At 37.0% G+C, this 14,930-nt stretch overlaps 1 protein-coding gene across 1 annotated transcript in view; it reads right to left on the minus strand.

Annotated features, from left to right (window-relative positions):
* Positions 1 to 3,179: 3,179 nt before the first annotated feature.
* The window catches only part of KLHL8 (kelch-like family member 8), a 29,710-nt gene continuing 17,959 nt past the window's right edge, over positions 3,180 to 14,930 (minus strand). Inside the window, exons 4-9 of the mRNA XM_006867745.1 lie at positions 13,743 to 13,886; positions 12,668 to 12,779; positions 8,112 to 8,280; positions 7,076 to 7,235; positions 3,508 to 3,709; positions 3,180 to 3,303 (exon numbers count right to left, since the gene is read on the minus strand). Of these exons, the coding sequence (XP_006867807.1) occupies positions 3,180 to 3,303; positions 3,508 to 3,709; positions 7,076 to 7,235; positions 8,112 to 8,280; positions 12,668 to 12,779; positions 13,743 to 13,886 (911 nt within the window). The remainder of the gene's footprint in view (positions 3,304 to 3,507; positions 3,710 to 7,075; positions 7,236 to 8,111; positions 8,281 to 12,667; positions 12,780 to 13,742; positions 13,887 to 14,930) is intronic.

Genomic DNA, 14,930 nt, shown 5'->3' on the forward strand with positions numbered 1-14,930 from the left:
AAATCTTTACAGGAGCAGAAAGCCTCATCTTTCTCCTGTGGAACCACTAGTAGTTTCAAACTGCTGACCTTGAGGTTAGCAGCCCAACTCGTAACCACTACGCTAACAGAACTAGAGATGATGCTTAATCAGTCACTAAGGTTAATGAAATGACTTACATAAGTTTTCTTAAACCTTTAATTTTTGAAATGGTAACAAAAATGTTTCATTTTCAGTTAACATAAACATCTTCTATATGAAGAGAAAATGCTATTACAGCCAACTTACTAATAAGTTTGAACGGAAGAGGACCCAACTCTCTGATCTCAGTGCTTAGGCAATGTATTATTTATTATTTTGATTTGTAGAGACTCATTACACACATTTATAAATGGTTTCAAGAAAGTATCATAAAGAAGTTTTACTTCCACAGAAAAGAGAGTGAATGGCATCCCAATAACAATTTCTTTAAATGACTGGATTAGAAACCACTGATAAAATATGGATTAGATCCTAAATGCAATCTCTCTTTATCATGCAAGAAATAAGGGCAAAAAAAGAACAAAGAGAGTTTATCATTTGCAAGAGTGGTTTTGCAATTCAGCTATTCCTTTATCTAGTCATTTAACAGCTTTAGATAGACAAAATTCATTTGGGAATTAAGAGAATGATAATACCCCTTAGAAGGAGTACAAAGTTTATTCAATAACTTAAAAAACATCAATTATGTAAGAACATAGTGAAGCTAGTCAAAAACAATATCAGGTCATTGTCTTTAAAGTGGCAGTGCAATTTTAAAGCAGTGACTTTCATGACTCTGGAGCAAACATGCAAAAGCACCTAGAAATATCTATCCCTGGAAGAAATATATTTTTCACTCTCATTTTTTCCGTTAAAAATTTCAGTATTTTAGCTCTATTTTATATCACATTTTGGTAGCTGCTGTGAAGATCTTAAGGTTAAAGTGATGGGCCTAACAATAAAGTAGCCATCTTTCTTTGAATATTGATCTTTTCATTACAATGTATCTATTCATTTTTCAATTGCATGATTCCTTCAGTTGGATTATTTCACATTTCAAAGTATATATTTTTGTCCAATAGACAGACAGTGCATATTGATGTAAATTTTTTAGTGTTTCATAGTGTTGGCGAGTCCTTCAAAGCTATGTTTCTCTCTGTTCATTTATACTCTAACAGAACTGTTCCCTTTACTTCATAGATCATACACGTGTTTAATCTTTTATAGGTGTGACCAGGGTACCAACTTAAAATGTTAGATGACCACTGTGTAGTAAATACCAGAAATGAAAACATAATATCCTTACACTCTACCCAATCATACACATATGACAAAGGCAAAAATATGTTAAAGAGGACATCATTTTAAATAAGTTTAGGAAATAATAACAAGACCAAGTACCCCCTGCCTTATGAAAATAAATACAACATTCTTGTAACCACAGCTAGAAAGCATAATAGTATAAGAACTCCATTAGACATAAGAAGTAACAGTTTAGGGCAAGTTTTGAAACTTATTTTCCACATCAAGCCATCTGAAGACAGTCTTTTAGTTCTGAAGAGTTAACTACTTTTGAATTAACATACTTTTTTTTTTTTTTTTAAATACAGTTAACATACTTTTGAAGTATGGTTATGGATATACAAGAGAGCACTGAGTCAGATCCAGGAATGATTTATGAACTTGCCCAGAGGCTGATAGCAAAAAATAAAACATAATTTGAGAACATTTAAATCTGCTTAATGAAAAGACCTTATATGCCACCCTGGGCTCTCACAATTTTTGGTGTTGTGATACACTCAGTAGGTACTGGCTTGTAATGTGGTTTTCACCTGGCTGTACTGATAAGCCTGGGCTCCCATTTCACAAGGACTGTCATTCATCAATGAAATTCAGGGCTGGAGGACTGGACGAAGTATTCTTTGCTGCCCCAACTTCTTTGTAAACCAGATGACTGACAAGCAGTGAAGTACAATAAACTCTGAGTTATGACCAAAGGAAAATCTAGAAAGGTCTGAGGAGAGGTGTCAGCTTACACTGCAAGCAGAAAATAGAATATGACAATATTCTTAAAAATATGTACAAAAGATATCCATTAGTCACTAAGCCATTCTACAATGCTGGTTAAAGCCATGAAGAATTAATTAATTTAGCAAGTATGTCAATATCCTAACGTCAATTTATTATATAGAAATGTTTCCAAATAAACTAGGAGAACAATCTTTTTAGGGTCAATCTTTCTCTTTTTACCAATAGTGCTTTTTATTGGTTAATAATGGACTTAACTATGGATTATGATCTAACGTGGGTTCAAAATCAAATGATTAAATCAAACAGGAGCACTGATGATACTGTCAGCTCCCCCTCATTAGGGAGTCATGTCACCCACAACAGAGCCCTATAATAAATCTAAAGCCTTCTCTCATAATAGTTACTTCAGTTCATATCTGTTTATTATGAAATAAATACTTTTTTGTATGAGGTAAATAAAAACATAAAAACTGTTAGCTCATTCAGATGTAATGAATTCAACTAGGTCTTTGGGTGTCTAAACAATTCAAACTTTAATGGAGAGCTTCCTATAGCATTTTCATAAGCATCTAATAATGCAGCCAAGCAGCACTCAGAAAGACAAAACATTTTTTTCTACTTCTGTAAATATCCAAGGCATAGACTCAGCAGCACCAAGGAGAAAATGGTCTTCAAAAGGAACAGCTCTCTTATGTGTCCCGAAGTCCTTTTGTTAATGAGTAAGATAGATCTACTTTCCCTTCTAGGAAAAATCTAGATGGGATTAACACCTTTAGACAACATAAAAGGAAAAACTCACCAAATGATTCATTTGTACATTTTGATTCAGACAAATTATTAGGGGGGAAAAAACAAAAAGATTTCAAGGTTTTGGCACTCTGTTCAACCTTTTTTGAAGTAGGTATGTGTTCAAGTTAGACTGTCTTTCTAAACCTACTGCATTATTTGTTAAAGCAAGAAGTATCAAATCTAGCTTTATCACTGATAATTCTTCAGCTTCTCCTCCAAAAGTTGTGCTCAGTCACAATACAAACAAGTAACATTTAAACAAGACTCTAGTTGTAATGTTCAAAGATGGTCAGATCAAAGTCCTGGTTGTCTTTGTTATTTAACAAGCATGACTACAGGATTGGTGGCTGGAACCTAAATCACATACAGTCAACCACATTATTGGATCCATGTCCTAAATCTCGAATCTGGCTAGTTAAACAATCACACACAGTTACACCTGCTCCAGCTCTGCAGTGCGACACAGATCCAACGAGCTCCCACCTGAAATAATAGAGGAAAAGGGATGTTTTAAACAAAAGCATGATTTATTCTACTCAAAATACTAATCAAAGACAAAAACTCTCTCTTGTAGGTTTTAAAAGACAACAAGCTTCCTAAGAGAGTTAAGACTCCAAACAACTACGTCTAGCAACACTTTAATACTGGAAGATCCCGTTAAAGCACAGAGAAAACATGGAAAGTTACCTATTCAGCACTGGATCAAATGCTTCCACTGTATTTAGGTACGCATTGCCATTATGACCACCAACTGCAAAGATTTTCCCCATCACTGTTGCAATGCCCACTCCACCCCTGGGAGTGGTAAGAGCTGCTACATAATCCCACTTGTTGCTTCGAGGGTCATACCGCTCAACTGAACTCAGGGGAGAATTATCATCAAAACCACCTAGATAGAGAAAAATTATTAAATATCATTACCATTCAAATAAATGAAACACTAAATCTCAGTTCAATAGCTTCTGTAAACCCAGTCATTTAGAAATAGAGAAAATTCGCAAGGGGGGGGGGGTGGCGGGATGCATCCCAATACCTATCTACCACCAACTACTACTATTAGACATTATCTATGATTTAAGTGGTATTTTATCTCAAAACCTAATACTAAAAAGATCCCTGCCTCCCCAAAAAATCAGTTTACACTTGGCTGCTTATCTAAAGGTTGATGGATCAACCCACTGAGCATACTGTGGGAGAATAGGCCTGGAGCAACTTCCTTTTTAACGCACAGGACTGCCATGAGTCAGAATGGACTCAGCAGCAACTAAGAACAATTATGATGACAAATCTGAACGTGGGAAAAACTGGAGTCCCTGTATCCAAGCAGGTAACTGAAGAAAGACAAAAAAACCCACTAACATTCTAATGTTTTTTTTTGGGGTGGGGGTGGGGTGGGGTGGGGAGATGTACACAAAAACACTCAGGACTATATAATCATTCAAACAACCAAAGGGCACATTCTGCAAGCCTGCCTCCTGGCTGCCAGCTCTCAGTCCCTCTCTTTCCATGAGTCCAAAGTTCTCAGCTGCTCTCTCTCTCCATATCCCCATCTCTGCTATCTCTGATGTTGCTGCTTCTCTGGATAGAGTCCCGCATTCCACTTGTGCTCTTTTCCCTTGATGGTACTAGAGTCCTCTGTCTCTGGACTGTTAAGATTAACTACTCCCCTGTTTTTGTTACAAAACTTCTACCTTTACAGTTGTGAAAGTTGCAATTAGTCATGATAAATATTACTCACTATTGAATCATAAGAATCTTATTCCCCCATCTCCTTTCACCAGATCCATCTAGACAAGATGAAAACTATTAATGGGTATTCTATCTTCCCCTACACACTCTGAAACTAAAATCCCTCTTGAAAACTTGTAAGCCAGTCACTTCGTGCTTTTATAGTCCCGCCCCTTTTAGGTAGCCAATGTCTAAGTTGCCTGTCCCTATCACCCCTGCATACAGAAGGGGTAGGATGAAGACTACCCTCTCAGTTGGTATAAGAAGAAGTAGCTTCTTAAGAGTTGATATGCCACTATCTACCTGTTGCTGTAAAAATAAATTCGCATAGCATGTTTACAAAATACCTTCTGAGAGGAGGGAGCGGTTGGCATAGGTAGAAGGTGGCATAAGTAGAATGCTATTTGTGTAAAACAATGGTAGATATCCCTGAGAGTTAAACACAGAGACTGTTATCTTAATACTTTTCTTTCCATTAAAAATAAATGTGTCTCATTTTAGATTCTATCTCAGTCTACACGAGTAACAGCTCTCTTTGGTGACTCAGCCTACTAGCCTGTAAACAGGAAGTGTTGAGATTATGATCAGTCTATTTAGAGCAATTCTACTCAGTCACATGGGTCACTGTGAGAGTCAACATTTAACAACAACAAGAGCATTTAGCAACAAGGTCACTAGCAAAGTATCAACTGGGGCGATATTCTCTAAAGAGATACAACTGTATGAAATCAATTTACCTGAGCTGTAATGTAAATATAATAAAACTTACCACATACAATCTTGTTTACTTAAATGAATTCTGACAAATGCAGACAGTAAAGTCATAATTACTAGAACCATAATAAAAAAAAACTTTCCATGTTTTCATATAATAAAGTTTTACTATCACTTATGTCAATGTAGCGCTGTGGGTTAATGTGCTGGACTGCAAGTTTGGTTTGAACTACAAGGTCGGCGGTTCAAGCTCACCAGCCGCTCCTCAGAAACTATATGAGGTCCGTATGAGTCAGAGCCGACACGAGGGCACTTAACAACAACAACGCTAATATAGAAGATTAAGTTTTTAAGAATTATATTTTCACAGGCTTCTTTTCCATGGGTTCCTAGTGTTTCCCTAGGAAACACATAAGCATTTACAATAACAAGGAATTCAAAGCCAAAAAACAGAAAAAGATGCAATTAGATTGTTAAACATGTGCATATAGTTATCAAATCAAAACATTTTCTTATTCAGACGTCTTAAGTAGGACTTGAATAACCAAGGATTTTTTTTAAGTTCAACCTGAGTTATTCCTTTTAGCACATCTGTACTAACTACAAGGGCCGAGAAAATTTAATAAGGAGCAACAACAATACTCCTGCTGACATGTACCACACACACAATGTCTGTTCTAGCTGGGAAGCTGTGAGAGGCCGGGGTAGTGTACTATAACAACTTTCAGTTCACAAAGATCTGTTGTGAATTCAAAGTTATTCACTTGTTGCTGTGATGTTGGAAGGAAGGTATTCCACCGGAATGTCAAATACCAGCAGGGTAATCCAGGGTGGACATGTTTCAGTGGAGCTTCCAGATTAAGAAAGACTAGAAAAAAGGACCCGATAATCTACTTCTCAAAAAACAACAACATAAAAAACAGGCCAGTGACAACCTTAAGAGTAGCAGAGCACACTGAAGACTGAGATGTGGCTGATCCAAGTCATTGATGCCTCTGAATTATGGTGTTGGTGAAGAATAGTAAATATACCATGGACTGCTAGAAAAATGAAGAAATCTACCGTCTTGGAAGAGGTACAGTCAGAATGTTCCTTAAAGCAAGGATGGTGAAATCACATACTTAAGACATGCTATCAGGAGGGACCACAGTCCCTGAGGAAAAGCATAACTAGTAAAGCAGAGAGTTAGCAAAAGACCCTCATGAGATGAACTGACATATTGGCAGCAACAATTGGCTCAAATACAACAATTGTAAGGATGATGTGCAGGACGGGGCAGTGTTTTCTTCTGTTGCAATAGGGTCCCTATGATTCAGAACTGACTTGATGGCACTTAACAAGCTTTCTTCCAACTCTGCAATGCAGTAAGATAAAAATCAGCATAAAGCTACTAATAGCCTTTATGGATATGAAATATCTACTGGCTTGCTGAAAGCATTCAACATAATTTCCCTCAAAATGAAGATGAGCACAAGTCTTAAGACCTCATCAGATTTACTCCAGCAAAGTATATTCATTCAATTTGTGTTCTTGCATTAAGGGGGAAAAAATCTAATTTAAATGTAATACCCTATTTCAAATACATTTGCAAATGCTAGTAAAAAATATGAGGTAGATGGTTTAAACACTAAGCACAGATTTAAACAACAACAAAATCAGGAATAAGAACCTTAAGAATTCAAAAGGAAACCTCAAAAATGATCTCATTTAAGCATAAAAGCAATATAATTTTGTCATTTTGCTATTTTATGATACTCTCATCATATCCTGCAATAAAATAAACTAGAAATTGTGAGAAAAACTGTCCACTCACCTACAACATATAAGCAACCATGGAGCTCACTAACTCCATTGCCTGCTCTTCGCTGACCCATTTCTTTAACTTCTATCCACTTATCTAGATGTGGATCATACCTCTCCACACTGGATAAAGAAGCCACTCCATCATTGCCACCAACTGCATAAACATGGTTCTAATGGGAGAAAAACAAATAACATTAGATTTAAAATTTAATTATATGCTGTCCTAATGGAGCTCTGGTAGTGTAGTGGTTACGAATCGGGCTGCGAACCGCAAGGTCAGCAGTTCGGAACTACCAGTGGCTTCACAAGAGAAAGATGAGGCTTTCTGCTCCCGTAAAGATTTACAGCCTCAGAAACCCTGTACAGGGTCACCATGGGTCTGAAGCAACTCGACGGCACTTAACAACAACAATGGAGTCCCAGTGTGGCACTGCAGGTTAATATGCTGCATTGCAAGGTTGGTTTGAATTGCAAGTTTGGCAGGTCAAGCTAAGTAGCCTCTCCTTGGAAACCCTCTACTGGGCCTCTATGAGTCAGAATTGACTTGAAGGCACTTAACAACAACAGAGTCCTGTTGTGGAGCTACAGGATAAGCACTGGACTGCAAGCTCATATGAACTACAAGGTCACTTGAACTGCAAGGTCAGTGGTTGAAACTTGTTGGTGGCTCCTCGGAAATCCTATACAGGATCACTATGAGTTGGAACCGACTTGATGACACTTAACAACAACAACAATGGTAGACAGGACTCCTGGAGTGACGCTGTAGGATCAGCAATGGGTTGCAAACCAGAAGGCGAGCAGTTCAAATTCATCAGCTACTCCTCGGAAACCCTCTTCAGGGTTGCTATAAGTCAGATCCAACTCGATGGTGCTTAACAACAAAGGTAGACTAGAATGTGCAAGAAAGGAGAATTTCATAAAATACAATGAAGCAATCAATACCTGCACATTGGTAATATAAACACATATGTATCAGATCTTTTCTCACTTGGGTATAGGTGAGAAGCAATCCCACGCAATGGACAAGTAACCCCCTAACTTACTACTAGAGCCACCGATCCAACTCCTCCCCGTGGAGTATTCATTGGAGCCACTGTACTCCATTGATCAGATTCTATGTCGTATCTCTCCACATCGTTGAAGCAAGTGTTGTCATCTAACCCTCCAATTGCATAAATTGGGCCTCCTAGAGCAGCCAAGGCAATTCCCCGCCTGCAAAGACAATAAAACACAAGTTTGCATCTGGGTTTGTTTCTAGGAAGAAAGGAGCAAAAAATTGTTTTTGCTAATCGAAGTCATTTATCATGTTAACTTTAAAACAGTCTGTGGGGTTCATTTCTGTTATTTTTAGCTTCTGAGTAGATGGTTGTTGTTGCTGTTAAGTGCCATCGAATCAGTTTCGACTCATAACGACCCTGTATGGGGTTTCCGAGGAGCAGCTGGTGAATTTGAACCACTTCCTCGAGGTCCAGTGCTTATCCTGCAGTGCCACACCAGGCTGCCAAATTAACAACAGCACTTAACACCACCACCACCACCAACAACAACAACGTGAATAGTATATCCCTGGAATTACATAGTGCAACAGCTGCACAACACCTGAACTCAGATGAAATACAAAGTCAAGCCCACGAAAATACTAGAAATGGGAGTTCAAAACATTCAACTGGCAAAGCATATAGCTGCATAATTGAGAAGTTCATAAATTCATAGAAACGGATTTGTTGTGGAGCATGAGAAGCCAGCCTTACTGTTTCTGGATCGATGTTATTACAGAGAATGGTTTTCTGATTCAAGGTTTCATTCAATGAAACAAAAGAGCACTGATTTATATATATAAGCTTTGTATCACCTTGCTTTTACTGTTGTAAAAGACACTGTACTCCTCTCCTTGGAAAGGAAGAGTACACATTAACAGCTAATTCACTGTAATGATGACTGGAAAAAAACTACCTCAATTTCTACACACTGCAGGAAGCCAAAGCTGAACTAACTTGATATGTACTTAGGATAAACAAGTGTACTTTTGTACTTTATAAATTTCTATCTTGGATCTTCACCTGTAGCCCATCTGAGAACAAAGCAATGAGACACTAGTGGTGCTGTGAGATAAGCTAACTGCCATGTCAGCCGCTCCTCAGAAACCCTACACAAGGTCACTGTGAGTAGGAACTGAAGCAACAGCACTTAGTACCGACATTATTATTTTCAGTATCCTTAATCTCTTTTTTCTTAGGTATACAGCAATGACATAAAATAGTGTGGTTATAAAACTTTTCAAGTGTTTGAAGAAATCTGAAGCTGCTTCTTCACCTCAGTCTCACAATCTCTACTCCACCCCCCACCACTTCTTGCTGTTTTCAAGGGCCTTTGAGTCAATTCCGACTCTTAGCAACCATCTATAGAGTTTTCGAGGAGCAGTTCGTGGGACTGAACAGCCAACCTTGCAGTTAGCTGTCCAGTGCTTACTCTATGGCATAACACCAAGACCTATGCAGGCTGACTTCTGTTCCTTCAAATCTTGGGCTAAAAGAGCTTGATTAAGATCTTCTTCACTCACCCTGCAATGACAATCTATTTTTTCTCAAACACCCTTTACTCACCAGCCTGTGCTAACATGATTGCCCCTGTTGTTGTTGTTGTTAGGTGCCATAGAATCGGCAACGACTCACAGCAACCTCATGCACAGCAGAATAAAACAATGTCCAGTCCTGGGCCACCCTCACTACTGTTACCACACTTGAGTCTATCAATGATGCAACCTGTCCAATCCATCTCGTCGGGGGTCTTCCTCTTTTTCTCTGACCCTCCATCTTACCAAACACGGTATCTTTCTCCAGCAACTGTTCTCTCCTGACAGTATGTCAAAAGTGTGAGAGGTCATCCTGGCCTCTAAGGAGCACTCTGGCTGCACTTCTTCCAAAACAGATCTATTGGTTCTATTTTTTCTCAAGCACCCTTTACTCACCAGCCTGTGCTAACATGATTGCAATTGTAATTCTGTCTTTATGACTTTCTAGCATGTGAAGTTCTAAGGCGGCAGGACTTTGGCTATCTTGTTCACTGACGCATCTTCAGTACCCACTATGTCTTATAGTGTGCCCTAACCAGTATTTGTTGAATAAATAAATCAACCCCTAGAGATGCTCGCTTAGGATGATGGTTTCATTAAAACTACAACTTGATCATTTTAGTGGAAGAGGAAAAAGAAGGGGAAAATTATTTAAACGGGTTATTTTACATGTGAAAATTGTTTTGGAATATATACAAAAAAAATTTTTTTTGCAGGAATGCAAATAGCAATATGACAAAATAATTGTATTTCTATTATTTTTCCAGTTGGATAACTATGGTAAATGCTCAAAGCGTATTTTAAAAGATAAAAGAAATTCAGCTGCTATTTTGCTAAAAACAAGCTTAATAGCATAATAAATAAGACATAAAAACATTAAATGTATTTTGGAATTTTTCCTAATTTTTAATCTAAGCTTTAGAATTTAAACTATTTATTTAAATAGGTAAAAGTTGAATAAGATCTGTTGTTGTTAAGTGCCACAGAGTCAGTTCTGACTCCAGTAACCCTATATAGGGTTTCCTAGGAGCAGGTGCTGGGTTTGAATCACTGACCTTGTAGTTAGCAGCCCAGGGCTTATCCTACAGCATCACACAGGGACTCCATATATAGGACAGAATAAAACTGTCTAGGAGTCCTGGTATTGATGCTCAGTATAAGCAAAAATGAGGACTACCATTATAGTACTCTAAAACAAGATTCTATTTTTAATTCCTAAGAACATATACAGTTACAACAAAACAAAATGTGGAAGCTTTAACAAAGTGTGTTCAAAAGATAATGAAAAGTTTCTAAAAATTATCAATGGAATGGACTGCCAGAAGAACCAACAGATCTGTGTTGGAAGAAGTGCAGCCAGAGTGCTCCTTGGAAGCCAGGATGGACAAACTTTGTCTCTTATACTTCGGATAGATTATCAGGAGGGTCAGAGAAAAAGAGGATGACCCCCAGTGAGATGGACCAGTGCTGGGAGCCAGCCCCAGCAAACTTATTCCAGGGTTTTTCCGAAGGCAGGAGCAGTGTCAGTGGAAAGAATTACGGAGCCAATGGGTCTTAATTCAAATTCTTCTTCTTACATACTTTATTATTCTTATTTCTATGCTACTCTACTCTCTACTTCTCTCATTCTTTACTCTCCTGCTCATCTCTTCTGCTTCTTTTCTCCCTTCCCCTGCTCCACATTACTCCCTCTATCGTCCCTGCATTCTTTTCTCGTCTCTCTCCACCTCATATTCCTTCTTCTCCCCCTTCCTCTCGTCTCCTTCCTCCCCCTACTTACCTCTACTTACTTATTCTATCTTAGAACCCCCTTATATACCATTACAAAAAACACTGCTTTCATAGTAATCAATGACATCAAAATACAATCATGTCTGGGGCACATTCTTCATGATTTACAACAGGGATGAAAAGTTACAGCAGAGACATTATCTCAAGGCATACGAGGCATTCTGGCACCTTGAAACCTTTTAGTTAAACATTTGTTCATATATAAATCTATTCTTTTCTCTGAGAAGCACGTTAATCTTTACATGTTTCTTAACCTTTGTCTGTTAAGTCTTGTTAATTTTAGTTGTTAGGTGCAATTAACTCTCCATTAACTTCTTCCATACACTATCTGTTTATAGCCTAAAAAAAAATCACTTATCAGGGAAACTGAGGCTATGAAAAACAACTTCTCTATTTTGCTGATCGTTAATTTAAGAACGTCTAAGTCAGACTTTTTATTTAGTATCTGTATATACCCATAGCCTTTATCTATAGTCTAATTGTTTTTAGGAATTCTTGCACCCACAGCCCTTATTTATGGCCTGGTTGCTTTTAAGGATTCTTTATTGCCTTAAACTAAGGCTACAAAGAAGAATGTTTACAATCACTAAACCTAAGCTGGTAGTAATTCAATTGACAAATCCTGTCTTCTAGCAGTCTTAAGAACATTGTTAATATAAGTATTAAAACTGCCTAAGATTACAAGTAGAATAAAAGTAGCTAATGTATGGCTTCTAACTTTTAATAAAAATATACTAAAGTGTGGGAGAGTCAAAATCTAAAGTAAAGGGATACTAATAAAATCATGAATAAATCAGAAAATGATTCAAAAGGAAAAAAATTAACTAGGGGCTTGCGCATAGAATATTTCTTGTGGCTTTGCCATCCAAAGAAAATAATTCATTGTAGCTCTGCTAAAACAATGAATTTCTTCTATGCCCAAGTTTCCCCATGTCTCATTTATTTATTTTAATTACTCGATTAATATGTCTCAATTTATTTAATTCCGTAATTAAATTATGGCGCTTGCCAGACTGGCAAAGTGGCAGCACCAATGGGCTCAAGTGGGGGATCAATTGTCAGATTGGCCCAGGAACGGGCAGTGTTTTGTTCTGTTGTACACAGCGTCGCTATGAGTCAGTACCAACTCGATGGCACCTAACAACAATATAAAAAGTAAGAATGAAGGTATTTCAATTTCAAGAAGGTTCCTTTATTTCCCACCATCAAATCAGAAGACATTTGCATGCCATCTACCTCTTTGTGTTCATTGATGCCTTCATCATCCACTTATTAGTGTGGGGATCAAACATCTCCATGCTGCCTAAATGCTCGTTTCCATCATGTCCACCCACGGCATACACTTTACCTGTGCACATAGAGAAGTTCTTTCATTTGATTCCAAACTCACAAACTGATAATGTCAGTGATATTTTACATGTATAAACAACATATAATCAAAATGCCATTATGTAAATTACTTTTGACAACTGCGGTTTTCTTCAAGATTATGACCGACGTCACTTAGTAGCCAAATGAAACATGTACGTTTCCACATAATGGCTGGAACATGATGTTTTACATGGTATTATCTCAATGCTCCAACATTATCTCTTAGGTTTCCAAAATCGTTATTATTAAGTGGATAAAATCAAACTTTCAAAAATATAATCTTTTTTTTTTTCAAAATCAAATAAACCAAAATTCTAATAAGATTAGAAAGACTATATGTCAAAATGTTAATTCTGATTATTTCTGGGTATTTGGGTCATATAGAATATTTATACTTTTTATTAAAATAGGTTTTATATTTCCCAAAATAAGCATTTTTAATCTTTCATACTCAGAAAAAAATTTTTAAGTTTTAATTCTGCAAAGAATTAATTTTCAGTAACCAGTAAAAATAAACTAATTTTAGCAGTAGGTCGGTGGTTCAAGCTCACCAGTCGCTCCTCGGAAACCATATACAGGGTCACTATGGGTTGAAACCGACTCGACGGCACTTAACAACAACAAAAATGAGATGGGTCTAGAAAAAAAGCTGGTATGTATTTGTTGTTCTGGATCAATGGACAGTTTTATTTAATATTTTTCTGACTATAACTCAGAATACTTCAACTATTTACTGATTTGATCTTATTTATCTCCACATTATGCACTGATATGCAACAGATTATATATTGAACACGCAAAATAATCATAACCTAAATATATTACTGACATGTTGAAAAAATTTTATGGTCTTGCAACGTTCTTATATAAAGAAATTCTCAACATTCAAATACTGGAGATTATGAAAATATGATATGATTTAAAACAATAGGGTATCTACCTTCCACAGAGATTACACCCACATGCCGCCTTCGGCTATTCATTTCTGGCCCAAAGAACCAACTGTTTTTGTTGATGGAATAGCATTCAATACTGCGAAAGGGATCACCAGATCCACCTCGACCTCCTACACAAAACAGTACACCTACACAAAGCCACAAAATAGAGAGATCAAAATCACTGATCATATATATGTATGTTTTTAATGAATGTAGAAAAACATTTAGGAAATCTAAATTTTGATTAATGACAAAAAGATACATAATTTGAATAGCATTCAATATGATTATGTTACTAGAAAATCTATCTAACCTTTTTTCCCTTATGTGAACTTCTCAATGAATAGGATATATTAGTTATCTCTGCTTGCTTACATCTCATTACAATATGGTTTATACCCCCTCACTCATACTGTAAAATTCCTCTTGACAAGGTCATTACAATTTAATTTACATTAAATTTCCATAATATAAAAGTTTCCTTTAGTCTCATTTATTTCCCTAATGTTTTCCATGTTCCATTCTTAGCCCTCCAAACTAATTTCTAAACCATATTTCTCTTAATGTCCCACAGGGATGTCAAACCTAGGATGATCATAATTTAATTCATTTCCCTTTCTCGCCTACCTAAACAACCATTTCTTTCCCTGAAGGGTCCTATCTCTCTCTCTATATTCCCACTGTCCATTCCTTAGTTCAGGCCCACATCAACTAACACCTTACCGTTTCTTTTTTAAAAGTAATCTTTTATGCTATCATTAGAGTAACTAACAAAAGGCCCTTTCAACAGCTTTCCATTACCTACATTAGTAGTTCATAAAACTTTAGCAAATATATACTTCAAAATCGTTAAAATGCCAAATTTTATGGTAGATACTAATGATAAAGTATTGCTACTAAGGCTCCAGTTCATAGGTGCACAGGTTTATCCAAATAGAACATGTTTAAACATATTTCTTTGATCAGTGGAAGACTACAGAAAAGTCCTCTCAGTAATACACTTACCTTAGTCTCATTGTTAAGTGCCATCCAGTTGGTTCTGACTTACGTTGTTGTTGTTATGTGCCGTGGAGTCGGTTCTGACTCATAGCGACCCTCTACAGGGTTTCTGAGGCTGTAAATCTTTACGGGAGCAGAAAGCCTCATCTTTCTCCCGCGGAACAGCTGGTAGTTTCGAACTGCTGACCTTG

Source organism: Chrysochloris asiatica, unplaced genomic scaffold (genome assembly GCF_000296735.1).
Source record: "Chrysochloris asiatica unplaced genomic scaffold, ChrAsi1.0 scaffold00109, whole genome shotgun sequence".
NCBI lineage: Eukaryota > Metazoa > Chordata > Mammalia > Afrosoricida > Chrysochloridae > Chrysochloris > Chrysochloris asiatica.